Source organism: Spea bombifrons, chromosome 3 (genome assembly GCF_027358695.1).
Source record: "Spea bombifrons isolate aSpeBom1 chromosome 3, aSpeBom1.2.pri, whole genome shotgun sequence".
NCBI classification, from domain to species: Eukaryota; Metazoa; Chordata; class Amphibia; order Anura; family Pelobatidae; genus Spea; species Spea bombifrons.
Genome location: NC_071089.1, coordinates 71,195,396 through 71,222,257, shown reverse-complemented (window position 1 = coordinate 71,222,257; position 26,862 = coordinate 71,195,396). Strand labels below are relative to the sequence as shown.

The window sequence follows — 26,862 nt, the reverse complement described above, 5'->3', positions numbered from 1 at the left end:
AAGCAGCAGGTGTATTCAAATAAGGGAGCTCATGTAATCATCAGTAAGGAATAAAGTGACATAGGTACATGCCTTAGAAATGTCCATATTGGCAACAGTGTATTGTTGGGAGGCAGGTAAAATAGCTGAAGTGGGAGCAGAAAGAGGCAAATGTATATGGGGGATTCTGGAAACACCACAAAACCACATTAAAGTGGATATGCTAGCTGGAGCATGATCAGGATCCCAGTGAGCAGTGTTACCAGGACAACAGAGAACTGCATGGTAAAGACAAGCTAGGTCTCCATACCAAAGACCAACATGGTCAAGACAGGATGGGTGAGGATACCAGAAAAAGCATTTGTCAAGCCAGGTCAGCACACCAGCATACCTGGGAACTCTCTGGGTTTTGCCCGGAGACTCTGGATGACTCCAGATCAGGCTGGTAGAGAGCAGTGTAGACAAGAGGAGCCGGGTCATATATAGGAAGGCTGGACACTACTGGGGTGGACCACAGGAGCATGTACTCCCTGTGTACATTTGTGACATTGTGTGTGTGACACATTTTGTTATGCTGCCCACCAACCAAAGTACACTTAATCTGGTCAAAACATTTTTTCTTAATAAATCCTTTCATAAGGGCCTCTATTTAGGTGTTGTTTTTTGGGGTTTTAATTTCTCTTTATATATATATATATATATATAGATATAGATATATGTATATATATCTATATATATATTGTATGCTTGGGATAGCCCTCTGTGTGTATAGTAAATGGATTATCAATTGTATTAGATTTTCTTGTCCCTACAATTAGCATTACATCAAACCTTGCCTTTTCCGATATCCTAAAGGCATCATTATTGTTTTATATTAAGCCATAATATTTGTAGCGCTGAAAAACCCATTACTGGCCTAATTTTCATTTCATTATTAGTTTTGATTTCCAAAACCTTTATTAATAAACGACCTCTTACATATTCCACTTGCTCCAGGGTTTACGTGATATTGGCACGATTTGCAAAGCAGGGTATTGCTTGTAATGGAAGGGATTGATTTTTTTCAGTTTGGAATGCACAGAATCGTAAGACTTTAATATTTACCTATTTAATTATTATTATTTAAATACTATTTATTTTAAAACTATTTAACTTATTTGTTTGCATTGCTCATACTGCTCAGGTTTCTCCACGATGAATTCGTCCGCTTCACATTCTTAGTTCCAGCGTTGGTTATACGTAAACAAACTCGTTCCCAAAAGAAAAATGTCTGCCAAGGGCACGCTCAGTTCCAGTCTCCCAGCGACTTCCTGTTCCGTTTAGCTTCACCAATCAGCGCAGAGCATTGCGGATGCTGCGAATTTCAAACTCGCGGCTGCTTGTAGAACAAGGAGCGTCTGTGCATTTTGTTTGCTCGCGAATTTATTTAACCGATTTCTGCTGAGTCTGCGATTACCGGGCAGAAATCCTCGGGACTGGGAAATAACGTACGTTGGGGAGGAGGCAGAGAAATAGGTGCGTACTAGAAAACGTTTTATGAACGGAGAAATGGCGAATGCACACGACTCAGTCTGCGGCCCACGGCTGTTATATAGAGAAAGCAGCCAGCGGGACGATTTTCTCTTCCACCAAGTGCTGCGTGTTATAGCAATGTACACAACAGTGTTGCAGAAACACGTTAAGATACACAGTGCTGTACCTTCCTCCTGGTGGTATGTTGGAAATTATCAGCATCGCTTTCACTGCTGTGCTGTCATTACACACACTTACATGCACACATGCCTTGGAGGTAAAATATACCTCATGGAGAGCCCTTGATAGTCTTGAAAGCTTGCAATCTATTATACGTCAGTAAGCCAATAAAGGCGGCATCATCTTTACCAAATTTACTTTCTTTCTTTGGCTAAAATGGAACAACTCTGTATACTTTGCAGAGAGCACTTATGCACCGGATGAGCAGAGTAAGGATCAATAGGTTGTGAGGTTTTTTTTGAGCTGGGCCCTCCTCACCTGTTATTTCTGTATGTCATCTTATGTTATACTAATTATGTCCTGTCTACCTTTTGTACAGTGCTGTGGAATCTGATGGTGCTATATAAAACAAATCATAGTAGCACAGCGCTTTACATTGCAATGCAGAGCTATAACAAGCTGCCCACGCATGTGCTTTGTAACTTGATCATCCCCCTTCACGATGTCAAAAAGAGTATTGCGGTGATACCTCTTTTTTATTGGACTAACATAATATTTAAAAGACAAGCTTACGGGAGTTATCCTCCCTTCATCAGGTCTGAAGCAATACTGATCAACATGATAGAGGTTATAACTTAAAACAAGTGATGGTATTGGAGAAGGGGAGGGGGGGTTGAGTGGGGTGTCAAATGATGGGACTGGAGATGAAAAAACCTAGGGAAACACATTAACACATCAGAGACAATAACAACAATTAGACACACATTGGACATTAAGATGAATGTCATGTGACGTTCTGGTAGTGTGTCAGGAAACCAGAATCCACATTAAGTCCCTCTTTTATGGTGTTGAAATATCTTATCGTTTTCATCTCAAATGTTTTCGTTTCCTGAGGGTCTCTGAAATTCCCTTTAGGTTTTGAATGGAGTGAGTATTCTGGGTGAAGTGATGTCCTACCGGGGTGCAATATTTGTCTTCCTTGTGGTTTTTGATGGAGCTTCGGTGCAGCTTAAGCCCCCTTTCCCCAATGTAGCCCCCTTTGTCACATGCAGAACATTGTATCATGTACACCACGTTTGCCGATGTACATGAGTAAGAATCTTTGATGCTGTATGTTTTGTTGTTGTGACTGGCTGTGTTGCTGTCACATATATGTTGGCAAAGTTTGCAGCGGGATTTGTTGCATGGTACAGTGTCATTCTGTGTATGCTGCTGTTCTGGGGCCGGTTTGCTGTGGATCAATCTTTTCCTCAGGTTTGGTGGTGGTTTAAATGCCAGTATATGCTATTTGGGGGACAGTAGATTAAGTGTAAGTTGAGCGTTTGAACCAGGTTTGGCTTGGTGGCAGCATTATCTTTATATTAGTGTGTTAGGTGTGTAAGTGGGACGTTTAGTCATTATTTTTCGGTCTAGTGAAGACTCTTACAGCTAAAATGTCACGTGCCCGCGAGTAGTGCGCGTTCGTGACACTCTGTATGTATTTCTCTTTGCACAGTATTAAAGTTTACCGTTTACATTTGTATGTTGAGGATGTTATCAGTCACTATTGCATTAGATAATCAGTGCTGGCCTTTCTGTATGCTTCTTATACCATTTAAAATGTTAGTATTTTACCTCTTTCCATGCGCTAATTCTACCACCAGTCTTTGTTTTTTTGTGGGGGGGGTTTCACTCACATTTTACTTCATGTATGAATTTATAGCTCCTGGTATATGCCACTGTCACACAACACCCAATATGTGTTTAGCAACATCCCCCGATGTCTGTCTGGGGGCAAAAGTGCCACATTTGAGTCATGCACCTTTTTCAATGTTGAACTTTATTTGGTAATCCACTGCCCATGCCCTATTTGGTACATCTTTGATCCGGGCCATTTCAGTGTGCCAATAAAACCATATTTTTGAAAACCAGACACCCCAGGGTATTTCAAATGCTGTTATTTTAACCATGCACACATTTTACCACCAGCCTTTGCCAAAGTGTGCGGTAGTATTTTTATGTGCATGTCACAACACCCCAATATGCGTTCAGCAACATCTCCCGAGTACAGTGATACATGCATGGGTTTGTCGGTTTGTTTGGGGCTGAAAGGCCACATTTAGGACGTGTGCATTTTTCAAATTGGAAATTAGACATGTTTTCATCCTTCCTTGTGTGTTAATTGGGACATTGTTGAACCCGGCTAATTCAATTTACCCCATCAAAACATACGTTGCTGCCCCAGGGAGGGGCCAGACATGGCCCCTGATGCCGATCTCAGTGTTGCTGAATGCCTCGACATTGAGGCATTACAGCAGTCTGGGTGCAGAAAGCGAACGTAGATCGCTTTCTGCACCCGTTTAAGTCCATGACGTGCCTGGACCAGCAATTGTCATTAAGACAATGTTATGGTTTTTTTTATATAGCATCATCATATTCCTTAGTGCTTTACAATGGGTAAACAAGACATAACAAGTAATATATATCATAACAATTTGACTTTCATTAACAAGTGAGGAGACCCCTACTCAAACCAGTTTACAATCGAGATTATGATACCGTTACATTAATAATATTAAATCTTTATATTAAGCAAACCATGCACTGGAGACAGGTTAGCGTCTATATATGTTCTCACTGAAAGCTGATGTGACAGTGCTTTTTCCACTGTGTTATAGACACAGATTTTAGTAAGTTTTATATACTTTCCCCTGAATCAGTGTTGTTTGGATGCTATCGTTTTCAGGCAGCCTTACTTATATCTGATTAATTACGGGTAGGCTGTGGAAACTATTGTAAGTAGTAAAAGGTTACTAGTCCACCTATGTAATGTATACGGTTAAATACACACTTTGCCGTTTTGCTTGACTTTCTTACTCTTTAATTTTTTAAATTAAGCAACATTAGGAAAGAGTGTATTGTACTGCTGGTGGCAACTTCGTATAATATATGTTCCTTTGATTTATCTTTTTTTGTGTCGTTTTTAGATATATCGTAAAATGGATGATGAAGATATAAGCGAACGAAAATTAAAAATTGCTTCCATCTTGGACAAAGTTAAAAGTTTTAAAACAAAGTATGGAGCAGAAGATAATTGGACAGATGAGATAACCTTTTCAAAGTCTTCTGCTGATACAACAGGTGGGGTTTTATCTTTTCACTTTGAATGCAGTTTTATATTTTTTATATTGAATGCAAAGAGCAACTTTTTGTTTCAGAGTATCATTTTTTTTTTCTTTCTAGCTAAATGCTCCTGGCAGGTCTCAAGTAGGGTATTTCTAAAAAAAAAATATATATATATATATTAGGTGACCTTTTAATAAAATGCCTTGTTAGTAGATTGTAATTAGACAAATTATTTTAACAGGCAACCTCAAATGCTATATTAGTCACTTGGTGTGGAATATCAGCTTCTAAAACGACGTTCTAGCAAAATAGAAAAATCTATAAAGAGATCAACCTGGTTCCTAAAATCCTGCATAAATCTGTCCTATTGGCATATATGGGATATATAAAAATAATGCAATATTTTCTGTGGTCCCAATTGATTTAGAAAACCCATTCTTGTCATTCACAAAGAGTAGAAGTCACAACATTGGTATGTTTTCTACCAGATGCAATCAAAGTAATGTTAGCAGGTTGTGGCCAATTAAGAGCATCTACTTTGAAAATCTGCAGCACCATTCCACAAAGAGTATATATTATGTGTTTTATGAAAGTATCAGCAGGACAAGTTGTTATATGTGCAGCGTAAACGTGCTGCGTATTGATATTTCGTTTGATAATGTTTATTTCCTTTATAGAGCACTCTGGAATCCTTAGCAGTCTGCTAACGCCAAAATCTCCAAAGGAATGGCTGAGTTTCCTCGTGAAACTGGAGAGTACGGGACTACCTCAGAGCGACCGGATGCTGCTCAATAAACTGATGGACAATTATAGTCGGGCTGTCGGCTCGCTCCCTGCAGAAAAACACAGTCATAATGAGAGCTATGCTCAGATTCTGGTGCGGTTCGCTGAGCTAACAGCGTAAGTACATAGGGTGAAAGACCGCAGAACAACTCTGGAGAATGCTGCCGACTGCAGCATGTCTGCACTGGCTCTCCGAGTCGCGGGCTATTGTGGAAATCTCTGGTGTGGAAGATGAGACGTTACTTGATAAGCTTGCACTTCAGAGAGAGATCTCTCCTGTATCTAGGCTCTGTGCTTATGTCATATTTTATTTTTATTGCAGAATTACTGATCCGGAAGAAGCACGTGAACAATTCCAGCTTGCCCATTTAAACTGCAAGAAATTTGCTTTTGTGCATACGGCTTTTGCTCAGTTTGAACTAGCAGAAGGTAATTGAAAGCAGAGCCTCCAAACCTCAAATGTGTGATGCATGCAACAATTTACTCATCATCCTTAGAATACTTCTTACCACTATTTCTAGTAGTGTTACTACCGATATATATATATATATATCGGTAAAGCTTAACATTAAATGCTGGGTGCTCTGAACTCGCACGCATGCATGAACATGGCCCATAAGACAAGGGTCACATTTAAATAAACCAAACATCGGCAGAGGCTTGTCCCAGTGAAAAATAGTTTGGTATTCTTGTTAGAATGTGAGCATGTAGATATGATTTCATCGTACTGCTGTTGTGTACAAAAGAGTACGTGTTTAGATTTATTTACCCTTTCTGGCAGGCAACACTAAAAAGAGTAAACAAATTCTTCGGAGGGGGATAGACTGTGGAGCGGTTCCAAGTGAAATGTTGGAGCTGGCAATGAAAAATTTGCAGTTAAAGAAACCGCATTTAATTGAAGAAGATAAAGAGAATGTATCGGGTAAGTGCATCCTGATAATATAATGCCTAGACCTTGCGATGAAGAATGTCTGACACTGTCTTGCCCAAATTGTGACCTCCCTTAGGGCTCTGTCCTAAACGTTCTCGTTATACAAACTTGTGTAAAGATCGAACCTCCACATTGTGTATTAGACCAACCTTGTGTAATGAAAGGACTGTTTTTTAAGTTGTTTTACTAATCACCAGAAAAAAAAGCAGACAAGGCTGTCTCTCTAACTCTAGCTAAATAGACTTGATAAATATGCATAGGTTCTAGTTTTGATGGGAGCCAGGAAGGAATTATGTTGAATGAAATGCTGAATGAGGACCCCCATAATTTTATTTCCTTCTATTGCAGTACCATCAAGTCACAGTATTCATGACCCAGGAGAGCAAATCTATGTTCCCCAAAATCCGCAAAGGATGAAGAATGACAGTTCGGGAGAGCTGTCTATGAAAGTGATGGGTTCTTTTGGGTACTTCACTTATTTTCTTTGCTCTTTTCATTTTATAGATATAGATTATGCGCATATAGATATAATTGAATGTGTCTAAATGATGATATTTGGCTTTGCAGTGAGAGATTAAGTTCCCCTGAAGAATGCGGTGATAATGGGAGGAAGCCTTTGGTCAGCATTCCTAATAAGGTATTAGCTGTATTTGCATGCCCTCTCCCAGAAACTACATGTAAATGTGAATTTGCTAAGTTTCTCATTTGGTGACTATTTTTGTTTTTGGAAGACATGTCCATTTGGTAGAGTGCCCATGCGATTGATAACTTCACCTGAAATGGAATCAAGAACGTGTGAAGCTCCTGCTAACTCGAGCATTGTCAAAAGGTGAGCTGGGCCTTCTTAAACAAACCTAAATGTATTTTACATACTGTATTCGCTCTATGGTATAAGGTATTCTTAAAGAACACCGTATTACTCATTCATTGTTTTCATATTTAAGATAAGATGTTAAAAGCTGAAGTGTCAGTACAAGTAGATTGCTAAAAAGAGAACCAAATAATCTCTGCTGCCCTGATCTATTAGGGACATCTCAAGAAATGCAGCAACGGAGAAGCCCACCTGTAAAATAATGGGAGTTCTGTTAGTATTAGGGAAGCCGCACAATTTAATTGGCGTGTTTGCTGCAAGATCAAAGCAGGACCATCACTATCCCAAATACTTCAATTCCATTAAACTTTGGTTAATTTAAATTATATTTATTAGAAACCCACATCGGATAAATACCATGGAAACAACTATCTCAGCTTCTCATTCTCACAGTTTGCATGGGCCTTCCCCCAGTACTTTGTTACTCCGCCACACTCCTGAAAGCTGGTTCTGGTCCATTTGGGTAGGGCGAGAAGAGTCAAGAACATAAAACTAAGTGCTATGCTAGGATTGTCACATTTTGCCACAGGTCCCATTTTTTTCCCTGGGACCCAATATGCCTTTTAGGTAATTATTCCCAAAACAGCTAAAAGCTGTGAAAGTTTTAACATGAAAAGGCAGACTGGCAGCCGTTTGGTATGTTGATTATTCAGCGGCGTATTTTAAAATGTGTTTTGGCATATTCTGAAACGCGTTTGCTTTGTTTTAGGCAACCATTCAATCCGGTGCGTATGCCTGTCTTGCCTAAACTGAAATATACAGGAGAGGACAACCTACATAACTCACGAAATGAGAAGGTTAGAAACCGACTCTATCAAGGTGTTGTTAATTATAATTAATCGTGTATTTCTTACAACTGAGAATTTGAGACAAGAACACATTTCGTTCAGTTCTGTCTAGTTAATCGGAATTGAATGTATTGTATATGATGCGTCTACAGAAACAGATATATCCTCTCATTATGTAAACTACTGTATATGTCAATGCATTATGTATTATCCCAACCTCCCTTTTAATTTTTTTTACTAGTTGTCAAATGATTTAAACAGCCTGGCCCACCTGCAGCAGACTACCGAAGACAGTATAGAGATGAAAACACATTCTTCTATGATTCTGAACCGGAAAGATTCAAGCATCACTTTCAAAAGAAATGACGGTAAGTATTTTTGTCTATGTGGCAAATGTGGAAATTCTTGTGTAATTATTGCACTAAAGCGTGTGTGTGTATATATGTGTAATATTTATATATATATATTGTTAAACAATCTGCATCCTGCCCAATACTATTGAAGGCGTGATTTATATGCATATGATAAACATGGCCCTTGGAAGATGATATGGTGGGTTTCTGTGGCCCATGACTACTGGTACGTTGTTCACCTGACTTCCTCTGTAGTCTGGTATTTCATGTGTGGTAAGAGATAGCTTTGGGCATCTAATGAGTTGCACACATGAGTAGTCTAAGTTTTATTTTATACAAGCCTGTCTGTCCTATATTTGTTATGCTTTTTGTTTTCAGGTATTATGTTTAAAAAAACACTAATTTAAATAATAAAAAATTAACCAGTCCGTCCAGTGAATAAAAAAAAAAATTCTCTTAAGGACTATAAGTTTTTTTTTTTTTTTTCTTTATCTTCAAAGATTTTTTTTTAACCATCTATTCATTTTGCCTGTCTTCTATCCCACCTTTTGTACACGTATCGGGCGGTAAAACGCATTTATTGCTATTGCTCTGTTTTATTCCAGTTGTAGATCTGACAGACGATAGAGATGTTATGACCGCTAAATTCAACCCTCCAGAAATGAAACAACCAGAGCCATGCATTATTCCCAGCATTACCAGAAAGCAGTCAGATCCACCAAAGCAAAATGGTACTGATTCTGAGTGGAAGTGGAAAGTCCCCGAGACGCCCAGTGACATTTTTCATACTGAGGTAATTTTGAATTCCTGGGCCCTACAATAATGCCGTCATGCACTAGTCCATACGATTTCTACCTTCAATGTAGTGCTCTTTAAGCTGTTGAATCTCTGGTCATTGGTAAAATACTTTTGCCGCCATTTTGCTAAGTATAGATGTTTGCATTTACTGCTTCAAAAAGTTTGGTATGCTATGTTGTCACACTTTCTCATTTGTTTTCAAGGGAAAAACATTTACATTTTTATTCTCAGGGTAAACGGATGAGCTTTGAGCCAAACTCTTTTCCTATGCCCAAACGAGTATCTCCACCAGTGGTTGAACAAAAGAAATATGACCCAGTCTTTGTTTGTGGAACTCCTATCAACAAGCCAAAGGAAGATTACATGGAATGGTAAATATCCAAATTTGTTTAAATGTTTGTGCTTGTGATGGACAAAAGTAGGTCAAACATAGTCATCCAACTGACTTCTGAAAGACTTGGAAGATGTGGAAGTTAAAGTGGTAATGAAGGCTTGGACATATGGCGTGGAGCTGAAAACTAGGATAGCAGCAAGTTGTAGCCATCAAAACACTTGTGGGGTTTCATTGACACGGATAAATGGGGGGGGGTAAACTGTATTAGGGGCAATAACGGCTAGATGTCCTCTAGGCATTCTGAGGGCTGATGGCACCAATAAACCCATATATAATTTTTAACACTAAATTTTACTTTGATTTTTGAAGCTTTAGAACACCGGTTGTGAAAAATCCTCTTCCACCGATGCCTTCATTATCTACCCCATGCACCAACCAGTCCAGTTACCAGCAACCTCAAACACCAGCCAATTCATTTCTACATCCTGCCAGCTTTCCGGTAATTTTTTTTTGTAAAAATACATCTTGCAATAATTTAAGTGGACATAAAATTTATATTTTACTATGTGTGCCCCCCCCATTGAAGACAATATGCTAGTTCACAAAGAGCACACTGAAAATGATCATTAGACTTGCCTATATTTGGTGGCAATTGGTGAAATCCTATTATGCAAGAAAATCAAAAGGGGAGACCCCTACAGTTTGAATCCTGCCAAGTAATCTGTTTTACTTTTCTATCCTAGATCTCCACACCGCTTGCTTCAAATGACTGTATAGTAGTGAAAGGGCGGCCATATGCAGTACTGAAACAGATTGGCACCGGCGGATCCAGCAAGGTAAGGACATAGATGGTGAAACTTACTTAAATGACACCTATTGGATGAAACAGTGTCCATCAAAAATACACATTGCTATTTTTGATGGTGAATATGGAACAGAATCCCTATTGTATGTTCCTCTGCTAGTGAGCTTAATGCTCACCTGCATATTTTATAAATAAAGCTCAATGCCCCCGAGTGTGATTGACTTGTTAAAATGGGTTGCGTAATATATAAGCGGTGTTGGGCACGCTTCAACAAGACTATCATCTGTACATGACCCTGTGTGAGAAGGTGGGGGTTTAGACATGGGGGAGCAATACTGTGCGCACTTATCACTATATGCCACTGCATTTATTTCACAGGTGTTTCAAGTAATGGATGACAAAAAGCACTTATATGCTATTAAGTATGTGAACTTAGAGGAAGCTGACCAGCAAACCATTGAAAGCTACCAGAATGAAATATCTCACTTGAACAGACTCCAGCAACACTGTGACAAGATTATCCGGCTTTACGACTAGTATGTACCCGACATATCTGTAAAATGATATCCTTTCTGTATAACAAATGGAGAGTGTATACGTTATGGTTTGGTCACGCGTGTGCTTCTTTGCAGTGAGATCACAGAGCAGCACATATACATGGTTATGGAGTGTGGAAATATTGATCTGAATTCATGGCTGAGGAAGAAGAAAACAATCAATCCTTGGGAAAGGAAAAGCTACTGGAAGAATATGCTAGAAGCTGTTCATACTATACATCAACACGGTACGCGCACATATATTAGGGCTGGGAGTGATTAGCTGCTGGTTACACCATGTTCTACCTCGCAGGTTAAACTTTTTGGCATTTTTACCAATATTACCCCCTTCTTAGATGAGTCACACTTTAATGTATGGTGCTCACAGTATATAAGGTATAAGCCTTAATTTCCTAGTATAACAGCCTCTCATTAGTTGTAGGGTTTCTAGGGTAGAATTATGGTAGCTTGACAGGACTAATCTTTTGCTACCTATGTATCTGCTGCACACACTGGTACAAGCATTTCTCAATGGATATACCCTATATACACTCATGCAATGTCTTATAGGTGGTGGAGAACTTGCTTACACCAATACAGATGTGTGTCCATTACATATTAAGTGTGCTTTATACATTTTTTGGTCTGAATATTTAAAATATAGGTATTTTGGTCAGTCATAAAATTTGGGAGAGTACCCAAAATGCCACCGCAGCTGTAGAAGCAAGAGTGTGTTGGTAGTCTGCCCTTTGCGGGCATAAAGGGCTCCAAGGTTTTTAAGTGTTAAAAAGAGCGTATGGTGGTGGAGATGAGTTGTGCAATAATACTTGAGGCCTGTTATAAGCATGAAAATCTAGTTCTATTGTATTACATGGCATAGATAAAGAAAAAATTTGTACAGCTATATAAAACACAGATTTTAATAATCTGCTGTAGCTGACATATTTAAACAAATATATACATGTGATCTGCAATAACTTCTGTTTTTGTTTTTTAGGCATTGTGCACAGTGACTTGAAGCCGGCAAACTTTCTTATTGTTGATGGAATGCTTAAGCTAATAGACTTTGGTATTGCAAACCAAATACAGCCAGATGTAACCAGCATTGTTAAAGATTCCCAGGTAACTTCGTCGGCCATTTTATTAATATTGTCTAGAATGGCTGGTTTGCCTTCGCACTCCTGCTGTGTGCAAGTCATCTTTCTGGCTACTGTTCTGTGGGTGAATGTGGGTAGTATAGAAATTGAACCTATTGTGGAGGGGCACTAGTGGATTAGCCCACTTAATAGGTCCTCATTACACACAGACCCTTGTGCGCAATGCCAGGTGGGAGTCATATCTGTATGGGGAATGACCACACATCTAAAACGTTTCTATGGGGACTACCATTAAAATAAGTGAAAGCTGGCTAGAAGATGAGTAGCCGTTCTGGTTCTCAAGGTGAAGGTGGGCCTCTGGGGAAAAGGGTATCCCAAAGCACTGTACCACCAGTCACAACACACCGATCAAGGGACTGGGCATAGTTTATACAGCCACTTTACCTGGGGAGGGGAAATTAACACGTAACACAATGACATGGGATTATGCAGAGAACATCAGTACAATGGTGACTATACAACACAGGTATAGTAACCCTAAACCCCTTCTGGACCGGCATTGGCAAACAGTCTTCCCTTGAAGACCGCAGTTTTTTCAATTCAAAGCGATCACGTGCACGGAATTAAGGGGGGTGGCTGCTACGGATCGCTGGGGACACCCAGCAGTCAGTAGCAGCCACCCCTCGCGATCCCACCGTCCATATCAACGCTGGGATCGTGCATCATCGATGACGTACCTGGTACGTCCCAGTCTGCCGGTGACCTTTGACCCGGAAGTACCAGGTACGTCCCGGTCTTGAAGGGGTTAAAGGTAGACTAGATGGTGAGTTATTCTTAATACACATTGAAATGAAAACAAGGTGAAAATAAAAAGTTTTTTCCATTTATAACCCTGTAATCAATTTAACATTGGAATCCCACTAATTTTAATAAAATGGGGGTCCAGCATCCCCTAAATGTAGAAATGTAATGTGTAAACGTTGCATCCCTTTGTGTCCATACATTTTTTTTTTTTTTTTTTTTTTAGATCATTAGTCATTGTAATCGGTTATATTTTATTTTAGGTGGGCACAATTAATTACATGCCACCTGAGGCAATTAAAGATAGCACTTCATATGGAGAAAATGGAAGACCAAGATCAAAGGTAAAGTTTGAGTATTTGTATATATATATGTTACCGTAAAGCGAACCTTCACACTACATGTATAGAAAACGGGAGTGTTGTAGACCATTTTCTGACTAATAATTAAATTATTAACACTTCATTGTTCTGTGTCTCCAAAGTAAGCGCCAATAATTTGTTACATGAAGAAAAACCAAACACTTCCTAGTAGTTTGTGTTTAGATTTCTTTCCAATGAAATAATAAAATGACAAATCTGCTATTGTTTGTTTGCTTAACTTGTGGATGAGTATCGTGTTTTGTCTAACCAGAACAATACCTTTTCCTAAATATTCAGTATAAAGATAAACACCACAGTTCTGCATATGTAATGGCTTCTGATCTGTTGGGGTTTTTTTTGCCAGGAGCTACAGTTAGAATATATTTACACTTAATCTTTAAAGGGTTACTAACAATCAACAACAAATGAAAAGCTCTGTGTGTTTGCTCTGCTATAGTTCTTTCATCTGCCTTCAGGTGGAGCAGCTTTATCACTTATTGCCATAAATTTTTAAGTTGCTGTGGGTTTTAATTGGTATGTTACCAAAATGACAATAGATTAATGTTTTATTGCTAAATGCTTCCCAATGAATGTAATCTATGTCACCATGCCAATTTTGCCTTATACAATTAACTCAAAACCTATGAATAGATATATGTGAGTATATGTATGTGTGTATACATACATACACACAGTACTGCGCAAAAGTTTTAGGCAGGTGTGAAAAAAATGCTGTAAAGTAAGAAAGTTCTGAAAAATAAATTTTCATACTTTATTTTTACCGTTTAACAAAATAGAGAGTGAGGGAACGAATTAGAAAATAATAGTGTTTGATGTGATCACCCTTTGCCTCAAAAAGTAAACTACTAACATGTACTGTTTATATATGTGCATGTATAATATATTGCTTAGATGCAGCTGTGATCAGTATATATATATATATATATATACATACATACATACATACATACATACATACACACATACACACTGCAAGGGTTGTGTGACTTTACATACCTTGTTTGGTACTCCTGCCAAGGGAGGGGGGGGGCATGTGTAAGCTTTACTTATAGTTAATAACTATGACAATGATGTACATAAGTAGACTGTTAATAGATATGTTTTATCATATGTCTTTCACTTGTGTATGACTGAACTGTGTGGCTATTTTTGTTTTAGATAAGTCCCAAAGGTGATGTCTGGTCCCTGGGGTGCATATTGTACTGTATGACTTATGGCAAGACTCCATTCCAGCATATTACAAACCAGATCACTAAACTGCATGCAATTTTGGACCCTGGCTATGAAATAGAAATCCCCAATATTCCAGAGAAAGACCTCCAGGATGTCCTTCAAGTATGTTTCGCTTCTCACTCTCTTTTACAATAATGTTTGGGGTCCGTGCTTTCAGGTGTTATCCCCCAGATGTCTTTAGTGATCTCTTTAAGTGTTTACTATACAGAGTTATATTTCAGTGGTTTATTTTCTCTTTTCTAGAAATGTTTAATAAGAAATCCAAAAGAACGTATATCCATTGCTGAACTCTTGGCACATCCATATGTTCAGATTCCACATCATTCACGGTCAGGTATGTAGAAATGTATTCTGTAATACCTAAACCTGACTGTATTATGAAGGACATCACTCGAGCATTCTCAGAGCTGGAAAAATTACTGGTAGACTGACAGCAGGACAGTAGTTGTCTCTTTGATCTGTTTTACGTCGGCAGCAATCCGCAAACGCAGTAAGTTAGTCAGATGGGTCTATTCGTTAAAGTATAAGTTGGTAGGGTAGTTTATATGAGAGTTGTGGTTTCATCTCTTAATTAACCATTCATTATGAAGGACTAACAAGTGTCTCCCATGTGTAGAGTGGAGCTGGCCCTGTATAATGCATTGAATGCATGAAGACGCATTATTTCTCTGATTTAATGAGGCTTTATACAGGACCAGCCAAGCTCTTCCTGCACCTGATGCATTTTGTAATGGAGCGGAAACACGAAACCCCCCAAAACAGTTAACTTGGCAGCAGATAAGTTATACAAGTGACTACAAAACTTTTTTTTCCAAACCAGATGTCTTGATTCACTATGGTTACTGCAAACTTAGTTTGTTAACTTTCAGTGAAATGCAATTAAAAAGGCTATGCTTTCTTTCAGCTGAACAAATGCAGAAAGACGAAATGAAACGCATCCTTGGCCAACTCATTGGACTGAATTCTCCAAATTCCATATATAGAGCAGCTAGGGTGAGTGTCTTTCAGCAAAACCCCTCCTACGTGGGGAAAGTGTCATTGTATACATCATTTCCGCATGTAAACAGTTATTTTATGTACTTTTTGTCTGTACATATTGAGTTTAACCATGAGAGGTCAGCCAGGGTAAAGCTAGTGAATTGTATTTATTTTTCTTCTTAATGCAACGACATGCTATTTGGCAAATATACCTTTTTAGGGTAAAATATTGGTCAAAAAAAGATGTTCCCCCAATTTTCATCCCATTATGTGTTCATGATCCTTTTTGGATCATGTGTGTTCTTGCGCTGAATCATTTCCAGACATCCTAACTCTCCTGAAAGTTCCAGGAGTGTCCCGCATTTCAATAGCGGCTCCCTGCGAGCTGTAACAGACGCCCCGGGAATAACGCAAGCGCAAGTTCAATTATCCCCATTGACCTCTCGCTTGCACTCAACAAAATCTGTGCTCAGGTGTGCCTGTGCTCTAGTCTTCCTCTGGCATGTCCCGATAGGTTAGTTAGCACAAAGAGAGACCAATCAGTTTTCTTGGTAGGCGGGCTTTTACAGTGTACATGAGAGACCAATCGGGACGTGCGCTGTGTCACTCACTCTCCCTGCTTCTGAAGCGCCTGTCCACCGCAGGGGATGAAGACGCCTCACTGAAATTACTTTTTTTCAGGCTTGGATGTCTGCACACACAGTACTGATTTAAACAGTAGTATCTATTGTACACATGTTTTCAATTGTATTGATGTTTGATCACTACATCTTCAAAATTAACTTTCCAATACACATACACATTGGGTCTATTGCCAAAAAAAGAGAGCTTGCAGGGGAGGCAAGCATTTCAATGTCACAATATTGTGACAATTATCAAGGGCAACCCACAGCATGCAAAGGGTTAACCATTATGTACAGTAAATAACAATAGTTTTTTTTTATCTTCTAGAACTTGTATGACCAGTGTAACAGTGAGATGAGTCTTGATTTATCTGCAATTGGAAAACCAACAAATCCGAACACATGGACTACGAAGTGACACAAACGGGTCCTGTTCCTGGCACCATAACGCACAGAAAGCTTCCATCCCACATGCTCTTAGCGCTTGACTGTTTCAGAATGTTTATAGTGTTAATTCTTTGTACCTTGTGTTAACTATTGTCATAAGTAATCCGTAAACATGAATCCTCGACGGGCAGTCCTGTATGTATATATTTTCTGTCTTCGAAAACCAGATAATTGGTGTCTGAATAAATCTTTGTAAATATGTATTCAAAGAATCTCCATTTTAATGCCACTAAATTAATTTGCTATGGCTCAGCAGGCAGTATGTTCTTATTCATCGTACAGTAAGAACTAAAGCTTCCATTTGTGAATGTGAGTAAGCTGCTGCAGAAAAAAGCCAGTTTGCAAATCAACCTTTCATCTAAAGTAATAATCCATTGGTGAAGCAAAAGCATAATCTTGCTTTTGTAGCCTTATATAGTGTTTTATAAAACGCTCTGTCTGTGACCTGGACATGTATACAAATTTGTTTTCCATGTTACAAGGATAAAAATGAGACTTCATTCTGTTGAGCTTGCTCTTCATTCCGACAGAACCTGGTGCTTGCACGCCATCATGGGGATTTAATGTTAGCCGAAGAACTGCCTATTTCAAGCCCATAGCTAGGAGATCAAAAGTATTATGCTGACATAGTAATTTAATTGGATGTATGAAAGTCCTACCTTTTTAATGTCTGCGTTAAGTCCCTCAGTAACATAGATTGCCGCGTTGCTTGTGAGCTACCAGCCTATAACCAATCTGTTATAATGACTGTTTTTATCACATACAAAACATCTAGAGTTTGGAGTTTCTTTTTTAAAATGTATCTGTACAATAAATTACGATATACAAAGTATACCGTTTGCAAATGCTGTAGATATGAAACATGGGTACCAGCATTAAAGAGAATCTCATCATTTGGGGAGATATTTTTTTCTTTTGTAGCCATATATAGTGTTTTAGGCAAAATGTAAAATATATAGTTGAATATCTTTTTTTAAGTTCTCCACGTGGGAAAATGATACCCAGCAATGGTTCACAAAACGACTTGGTGTGTCCAAAGTGATGAAACAATGGAAACACCAAATATATTTTATTTATCCTTTGCAGCAGAGTCTGTAGGGCGGTAACTCTCGAACCCTAATGAGAGATCGCCCTTATAACCGCCCATATAAACTATGGAGCACTGTGCCTAATGGCAGAGCCTCCATGGTGACACTACGCTGTGTCGAGTTTAGATGTTGTTGATATCTGTGGATGGAGGTTGGTGGTGGGGTGCTGGGTCAGGCCTAGGTCAGCACCCAGGCATGATACCTCTCTGTACAAAACCACCACTGGATTATCGGATCACATCCAAACATTGCATTAGGTTTAAAAGACAAGGAGATGCGCTTTCACACGTAATGGGTGTTTCTATACATACAGAAACACTGAAAAATTGAAAATTGCATTACATTACTTACTAAGTACTTTAATATGCATCCATGTTTGATGAAGCTGGGGCAGTAGACTGTCATCACAGCTTAAATTATTGTACTATACCTTTGAGTAGTATATGGATGTCATTAAATATAAGCTCAGGAGATGAAAGGGCAAGAAACGGCCAAAGAATTCTATCTAGAACGCACTGCATATTTTCATTAGTTACTATACAGAAGTGCAGTAGTATCAATGCGGGGCATGTTTACTTGGCTTATTTTTGTGCATCTTTGTTTATAATGTAGCTGAAACAATCTAAGACTAAAAGTGTTATTACAGAAAATACATACATTACATTGCGCAGTGTATAGCATTTTCAGTAACAAAGCAGTTAAATGAGTTATGCTGAACCCACTGAACCCTGCTGAATATTTCTAAAATGCCTTGTTACACCATAAAAATGAAATGACTGGTTTTCTCTTTAGAGCTAGATTTTGTTTAAACTATAACGCTGAGGGTTATCTGGAGTCATTTCACCCTTTCTAAGGTTGTTGACATGGTATAACCTGATATAACCCAGCAATAAAAGTCTGGTAGGCTCATGTAGAATTGCTATGCTATTAACAGATAACTGAATAGGTTTTCCTTTTTTTTTTTTTTTTCTTCACACACATATTGTAGCCTAAATAGCATCCCCATAATCTGAGTATCTTCTCACTTAGCCCATTACACACTTGATGGTGTTACATGGACAACCCATCATCCCAGTCCCTCCATTGTATGTTTGGTTCCATTGGTTCCATATCAAAGGTTGGATCCTTCCTTAAAGTACTCATTTCCACGCATGTATATTCTTACGCACAATTATATCAGCTACAGGTTAGATGCAGACCACATCTCACTCTTGGTAATCATCGCAGGTTATGGAGACCCAGAAATAAATGATCTTAGCAGATATTGCTAAGAAAATATACATTCTGTTACTATGTATATGTGAGATCATGCTAATAATATTACCATAATCTGGGTTTACTAGCAGTCATAAAAAGCTTTCTCTGCTGCTTACTGTTCTTTTACTGTGAAATCCTGCTTGTCTCAACAATGTGGAATGGACTGCCATAAGGTGTTATGTGTTCAATGTCAGAGGGTCTTTTTTGGTGCCCTACTAAAGGGACTTTAGAGGTTTAGTACACCTATGATGGTTGTGAGAAGTGGTTCACAGCTAGATGTGGCTGCACAACCACACGAAGGGCATTTGAATGATGGGCATTATAAATGTGTGAAAAAATTCTTGTGTTGGGAAGATGCTGGTAAAAATTAACCAGTTTTTGGTCCCAAGGAGGAACCGTCCCTTTTAACGAGGGAAATACCTCACTTTTGAGCCATGTTATTATATGATCAAATGTGAACATTTGATGTAGTCTGTTGATCCTTGCAAAGCTCCATCTGAGTGAGCAATCAAGAATAGAAATAGTTAAAATATAATTCATTTTGAAAAATGTACCAAAAATATACCAAATGGAAAGCTGCTTTTAACCTTGGCAAATTGAATGTCTTTTCAAGTTGGAGGCAACATTGATCCCTGGATGTTTGCCACAAGGGAATATATTTTACATCAGATTGTGATAATTTGCTTTATCTTCCATTCGTATCATCTTTTATTGTTCTGATTCAGATAGTTACGTTTACTGTTATCTGATAAGCTTTCTGATTTTCTTATTAACAAGAGAACATAATAAGGGGAGCTCCATCTACAGACATGGCTAGAATTTCACCAGTTGGTTTTTAATTCAATCCCATGTTATATTCAGCCAATGTTTCACTGTAAAATAGGTGCCCTAATCCAACACTTTAACGCAATTGAAATAGGAAAACAGTTAAAAATGACCTATAGCTATAAATAGGGCTGGTTCTATTGGCTATGAGGCTTTATTTAGTGGTAGAAAATCCAATGGCAAATAAATATATTAGCCACAAAACATGGTATTCACGTAAAATGGCTCAATAGACAGATCAAAGAAAAGATCCAGTCTGGGTAGGTGTATCGCCACTTAACATACCACAACTTCTTTCTGACGATCGCCACTATATACAAATAGTGTGCTTACATAGTGTGCAAAATCGCAATGTAAACAAAGACAGTCCCGAATCAGCTACTATGGCGTTCTGCAAAACTCTCAACGCGTTTCGCCAATTGCTCGTTGGCTTCTTCAGGAGAAATGTCAAATGCTGTATGTGTTCATCGAAGATAATCAGTCACATTTACCTGTCCTATGCTACAGTGTACTTTTTTTTATACAACTTACTTATAATTAGAATGAAATGTTTATTTTAACGACTCATAACCCCAAAATGCAAACCTTCCATCTTGACTAACCAGTTTAAAAATAAAATCTCAACATCATCCCTCACGATTCTGCTTACATTGCACCCCTTTCCTCCCCCAGAAGAGAAGATCTAGTATACTTAACAATATACAGAAGAGTTAAAGTTAAACAGGAAATGCAAATCATTGAAGGAGAAGTCTGCACATTGGCTGAACTCCATCAGCCAATCACATCAGGTTTCATACAGCCTCACTCACCTGTGCAAGCTGGAATCTCTCTTTGGCCCTCACACTCACTAAGCAAGTACTGCTGTATTTAGCTGTGACATATCTCTCAAATTTGTCCTTTCTTCACATTATTATTATTATTATTTATTTTTTTATATCGCTCCATCATATTCTGTAGCACATAAGATACAAGTAAATCTATCTTCCACCTCTCCAGCCTTTTCATAGCTATAATCCATTCTGTACACCTTTGTCAGACTAATCTTCATATGTCTGTGTGTTGCGCCACTGGCCAGTCCCTCCCCTCCAAGACATGTCTAAGTCCAAAACTGCACCCCCCCCAAAAAAAAAAACAGCTTACACGATGAAATTCAGTTAGATTTATAAAGTCTGCACTTTTAATGAAATTAAATGTAATTCAGTTAGGTGGGAGTTCCTCTGATGTTAGTGTGCGGTCCCGCACGTGAGTGGGAGGTTCCTCTGATGTCAGGGGCGTTACCACTGAAGTTGGGGATGTTACCACTGACGTCAGGGGTGTTCCCGCCACTGTCAGCGGGAAACACCCCCAGTTAAAAAATGAGCGGGGCGTGTAAAGCCCCCTCGACCCGGATGATTCGGGTCTTGACCCGGAGAAGCTGTGCTCACCCGGCAATCTCCAGGCAAACCCAGAGAGTTCCCAGGTATGAATGAGAGCCCTATTTCTTTATGGAAAAAATGGATGAGTAATTTGTGTGGGTACATCAAATACAGAAAAGGGGAGACTATGAAACCCACACATGGTAAAAATGGCAAAATAACATACAGTATTTGGGGTACTAAAAAGTATTGGCACTGAAGGGTTTAAATGATCTTTTCATGCAAAAAATATTGTAATCCTTTGAATACTCATCCATATTTCATAGCATTGAAAGGGTACAGTTATACTGGCTTCAATCTCTCTTGTGCATGTTCTTCGTGTTTGACCCAGTCTGAAGATTTCTAGGCATCATTTTTTCATCTAGAAAGTACAGGCTTCTTGCTACCCAATTGTTTGTAATGCTGGAGAATGGAGGGAAGAGGGTGAAAAAAAACATTTCTCCCCTGTCAAACAAAGGGAAAAAAGTAGTTTTTTCATCTAGAAAGTAAAATGCATCCAATTAAGGTAGCTACATTCTACGACTATTTTTACACGACTATTTACATAATTACATACTTGCGTAATGCACATATTTACACTACTATAAAATAAGAACAAAAAAAAACAAATTATAAGGCAATTTTCAACAGCTGACCCTGCAAAAAATATGAGTCAATTAATAAAAAATCTTAACTTTTAATTTGATCACCGGGTCAAATGGCATTTGCTATTTTTACCTGTGTGTGAAAGTGTCAGGGACAGATAGCAGTGGAACAACTTTTCACCTCCATTTCTTGCAAAGACATTGCTTTCTCGCAGATAAGATTCTTAAAGGCGGTTGGCTTCGCATTCACATGTAGATCTCGTCTTTTGGACTGTAACAGCTATTTTTCAAATTTATATAGAAGTAAGTGATATCAGCATTGGCATGTTTAACAGAATACTTGAATCATGTTCTTACTTTCTGTGGGACCTAGAAAAAAATAAATCATTTAATCGTTGATATATTTTACATGGTCACCACTATTATAAAAAGCATTGCTAATTGGAAAACATTCCTACACAAATGCCCATCCTTTTGTGGAACATTGTCCATTAACTACCACCCGCCTAACTTTTCCTACGAGGTACTGGGTTCTTGACCTGAAAACCACCCTGCGAACATGATGTCTATAATATAGATTAAAAATACCGTATTGGCTCGAATATAGGCCGCACTTTTTTCCCCCACTTTAAGACTTTAAAGTGGGGGTGCGGCCTATATTCGGGGTCTAGCGCCCGACGCCCGGGACATGCAGTCCCGGGCGCCGGGCAGGCAGCGGGGTTAGGATACAGATCCCCCGCAGCGGTGCAGGGGACCTGCATCCTACTCTCGGATGTCCTCAGACAGCCTCCCCTGCCAGCACTTTCCACGGGGGGGGGTGCCGGCACGGGAGGTTGTCTAAGCGCATCGTCTGGACGGTCACCGGCTGCAGCGATGCGGGTAAACAGCCTCCGGGTTGTTTACCCGCATCGCCGCAGCCGGTGACCGTCCACACGATGCGTTTTGCCTCTGCCCCCAAGACTTACCGGAGCAGACTCCCGGGTGTCTTGCGGGGCGCCGGCGGGGGACATCTACGCAATACGCGTATACAACTTCCGGTTGTATACGCGTATTGCGTAGATGCCCCCCGCCGGCCCCGCAAGACACCCGGGAGTCTGCTCCGGTAAGTCGGGGGGGGGCAGAGTGGCATATCTCGGGGGGGGGAGGAGGGCAGTGGCAGCATATCGGGGGCAGAGGAGGGCAGTGGCAGCATATCGGGGGCAGAGGAGGGCAGTGGCAGCATATCACGGGGGGGCAGTGGCAGCATATCTCGGGGGGGGGCAGTGGCAGCATATCTCGGGGGGGGGACAGTGGCAGCATATCTCGGGGGGGGGGACAGTGGCTGTATATCTCGGGGGGGGAGACAGAGTGGCAGAATGTTTTTTTTTTTTTTTGGTGCTTTTTTAAAGAAAAAAACTTTTTCTTTAAAAAAGCACCAAACTTTTAGGGTGCGGCCTATATACGGGGGCGGCCTATATCCGAGCCAATACGGTAATAATTCAAAATGTTAGTAATTCAATTAATTAAATTCAAGCCATAGATTCACCCTTGTTAATTTAGTCCTATATAACTTAATATAACTAAAATGCTTTGAGATCCTTGTAAACTTTCAGTCTTTTTTAAAAAAAACAAAACATTTCAAGATTTCAAACTTTATCCCATCTAGTCAGCAGCAATGGGTGAGGTGAAGAAATTAAGAAGTTATCTAAATAGGGTTGGCCCTCTATCATGTATAGTGAAGTGAGAGAGCTGAATAGACCCAAAAGTGTATGAAATTATCCTGGCTTGTTGAATACTTCCCATGGATGCATGTTTATTGAAAAAGATGGACACCAATTGCTAACAGATCATTAATGCTTTTAATTATCCAGTAGTTATTATCGTATGCTTTTATCACATTAATCAAATAACATTAACAAATTCTAACATAACATGAACGTCAATGGGGCTGATGTATGAGTTTTCTTACAGATCAGGATATATCATATATGTTTAAACTTCAATATTGAAAATCTGAACTTTTGCAGTACATATCTATCATATAGTTTATAAAAGAACTAATGTATTTATGCAATCTCTGGCAAGAAATCTCTTAGAAGATAAGATGTGATTTTGTAGGGACACCATGCACCAAATTAAGGTTGATATCTCACTCGGGTGCTCTTTGCTCACTTAACTTTAACTAACTGATTTGTCAGACTGGAATATACCAGTTTTTCTTAACACTACAGCAATGAAGGATCTGGAATGTGTGTACATTTCTTGTTCTAATTAATTATATATGTATATATATATAATATATAAAAACTATATAACTATATAGCAGTACATTAGCAAGGCCCTGGCTGCTCCGTAAGATGACTATATGTCTTTTCTTCTATTCTGGTAGCTTTCTTTTCACTTATATGAGTCACAGCACGATTCTACCTGGGATTGGAGAGGACATTCATGCATATTGCCCATCTATAGTGCTGTGGAAAATTATTTTCCCCTTTCCAGTTTCTTCTGTTGTTGCATATTTGTCACATTTAAATTTTTCAGATCATCAACTAATTTTAAAGATACACATAAAATGCATTTATTATTAGACTCTTCGTGTTTGTCTTTGTGGGGAAAAATCTTTGTATTCCACTAATATTTGCCCGTTCCTGTGTTCGGTTTTTGGCGAATACTTGTGTAGATTCTTCGTGTTCATTTTTTTCCTATTTTTTTGTGCGGGGTTTTTTTGTAGAAGGAGTTAATATGGGGTTAAAGCGGGACCGGTAGACAGCAGCTTTGGCGCCAGGATTTTAAAGGTCCGTACAAACAACTCTATTGGTCGCCGGCAGGGGAGATTGGAGAAAATATAGTGGGAAGCAAATGAAAAAGGAAATAAAAAAATAAAGAAATACAAATAGACAAACAATATAGGAAGTTTGGTGACGTAATTGTATCCATAAGATACAGAGAGTACCGCGACATCTAAAAAAAAAAACAACCTTAATTAAATTGGTATATCAAGCACAGAAAGGATTCATCTTGATTAAACCAACATAACATAAAATGGCAAAAATACAGTATTTAGGGTACTGACAATCCTTGGCATTGAAGGGTTAAGAGTGGGGAAACTTTATTAACTTATATATATATAGATACAAATTCAATAGTGTTGCGCAGATATATTTGTGCCAATTTAAAAGGTAAACTATAAAGTGAAGTGATTGTATATAATACAAACAATATATATGAAAAAAGTGTTGGGAATAATAAAGAAACAATACTTATATTTTTCGTCTCTGTGTTCTGTTTTTTTTCGATTTTTCACCATTGAGAAAGCCTGATTAAGGCGAAACTCGTCTGCGTGCAGTTTGCATTATTTTTGCTACACCCGGAAGTTGTCTGCTTGGAGAGAGAGATCCGAGAAAGAAATCTTAAATGTGAGCATACCGCACTTTTGTTTGTAAACGAATTAAATATTTGTATACCTTACCTTTTGCCTCTTTGCTTCGTTCCGTGGCGTTATCGTGTGGACCGATAATTGTTTCCTTCGGGAAGGAGTTTTGGAAATACATACAATTCTTTTGGCGGGTGGAATTCATGTCCAGAAAGTTAGAGCAAACTATAATGCTCTCATCAATGTGAGTGGGATACCGCACTTAAAATATCTGTTACAGATTTACTGCTTTTACGGAAAACACTATGTTACTCTTTTTTTCTTACATATGTTAAAACATTGGGAGAAAAATTACAACTGAAAAATCAAAAAAAAAAAGACAGAACACAGAGACGAAAAATATAAGTATTGTTTCTTTATTTTTCACAACACCTTTTTCATATATATTGTTTGTATTATATACAATCACTTCACTTTATATTTTACCTTTTAAATTGGCACAAATATATCTGCGCAACACTATTGAATTTTTATTTGTATTTTGGTAGAAAGGGGTTATACTTAAGTGTTTGCAGCACCTGCTACAATATATTTTAATTTTCACCTTATCTTATACACATACATATTTTTTGTTTAGCGCCTGAACTTTTACTTAACTTATATATATATAGTACACTCAGAAATACTTCATTTCATTACCCTATATAGGGAAGATCACCTTTGCAATATTGAAGTTATTAACACAACTGTGTGTTGTAGACAGTTGCATTGAGCAGCAGTGAGTGGGAATATAGGATAATATAAAGGAATGCATTGAAGTTACTGTAACCAATAATATAAGCCAGACAAAAATAGTATATGGTGTACAAAGTACAATAGTTTTTTCTTTTCAAACTTTTTTTTTGCATACCACTTGTGTTTTATTACCTCGCTGTACACACCTTCATGCATTTTTGTATAACATTACTTGTTATACAATTAATTTTAACTACGGTACTTGCTTTAACAGGACATGGTCTCGTTCATATACGACTATTTTGGGTAATATCCTTGTTATTCTATTTTGTCTGTTTTGTTCAGGATATTGATAAGTTTTTATGTATAAGTGATTGTGTATTCATTTAGCTGGTTATTGTTGTAATGTTGGACCACTGTTTTGAGAATATTATTGGGACTGCAGTATTATATTGACTTGCAGGGTTATATATTTTGTGTTTTCACCCTGTATGCATATTAAGAATGACCCATTGACTAGTCTGTGTTTAAGTGTCACTTTCCTAATCCTTTTACCTGTTATGTATTCATCATTGTCTGGTGCATTGTCTGCATAATCTCATGCCATTATGTTATGTGTTAATTAATAATTATGGTCTATGCCCAGTCCCAATAAAGTTTGTTACTCTGAGAACCGGAGCAGCTAACAATGTTGTAGTGGAGCCATAGGGACAGCTTCTACCTTGTACCTCCAATCGGAGAAGCTCCAACCTTTTGCGGAAGTACAGAAGGAGCAGAAGCATACTGAGAGGGAACCAGGGAACCAGGAATGTAGCAGGGTCATGTAACATCATCATGACGCCACTGATAAACGCAAGGCTGTTCATGAATGTGTATGGGTAAATGTGTCTGCATGGATGTGTATCTAAGTTTTTGTGTGTGAGCATTGGTGTGTTAAGTGTGTGAGAATGGATATGTATGTGTGAGCATTGATGTTTATGTGTGTGTATGACCATGTATGTGTAAGTGTTTGTGTGTGTCGGTGGTCCGCAGCTCTGTCTGCTGCCCGCATGGCCGGCTCTGGGCTTTA

The 26,862-nt window shown here is 38.6% G+C and overlaps 1 protein-coding gene across 1 annotated transcript; it reads left to right on the top strand.

Annotated features, from left to right (window-relative positions):
- Positions 1-1,330: 1,330 nt before the first annotated feature.
- Positions 1,331-16,740, top strand: TTK (TTK protein kinase). The gene is made up of 22 exons (XM_053460075.1): positions 1,331-1,494; positions 4,638-4,791; positions 5,454-5,676; positions 5,882-5,988; positions 6,341-6,481; positions 6,839-6,956; positions 7,058-7,127; positions 7,222-7,319; positions 8,071-8,158; positions 8,391-8,517; positions 9,108-9,295; positions 9,532-9,671; positions 10,004-10,133; positions 10,378-10,470; positions 10,818-10,975; positions 11,072-11,223; positions 11,973-12,097; positions 13,137-13,217; positions 14,415-14,591; positions 14,733-14,823; positions 15,394-15,482; positions 16,419-16,740. The coding sequence occupies exons 2-22, from the start codon at positions 4,650-4,652 to the stop codon at positions 16,506-16,508; spliced, it is 2,628 nt and encodes an 875-aa protein (XP_053316050.1). The 5' UTR covers positions 1,331-1,494; positions 4,638-4,649; the 3' UTR covers positions 16,509-16,740.
- Positions 16,741-26,862: the final 10,122 nt, after the last annotated feature.

Coding starts and splice junctions, on each gene's coding strand:
- TTK (XM_053460075.1), top strand. CDS start 4,650: ATGGATGATGAAGATATAAGCGAACGAAAATTAAAAATTGCTTCCATC. Junction 5,989..6,340: donor TCAGTTTGAACTAGCAGAAG/GTAATTGAAAGC, acceptor CCTTTCTGGCAG/GCAACACTAAAAAGAGTAAA. Junction 6,957..7,057: donor AAAGTGATGGGTTCTTTTGG/GTACTTCACTTA, acceptor TTGGCTTTGCAG/TGAGAGATTAAGTTCCCCTG.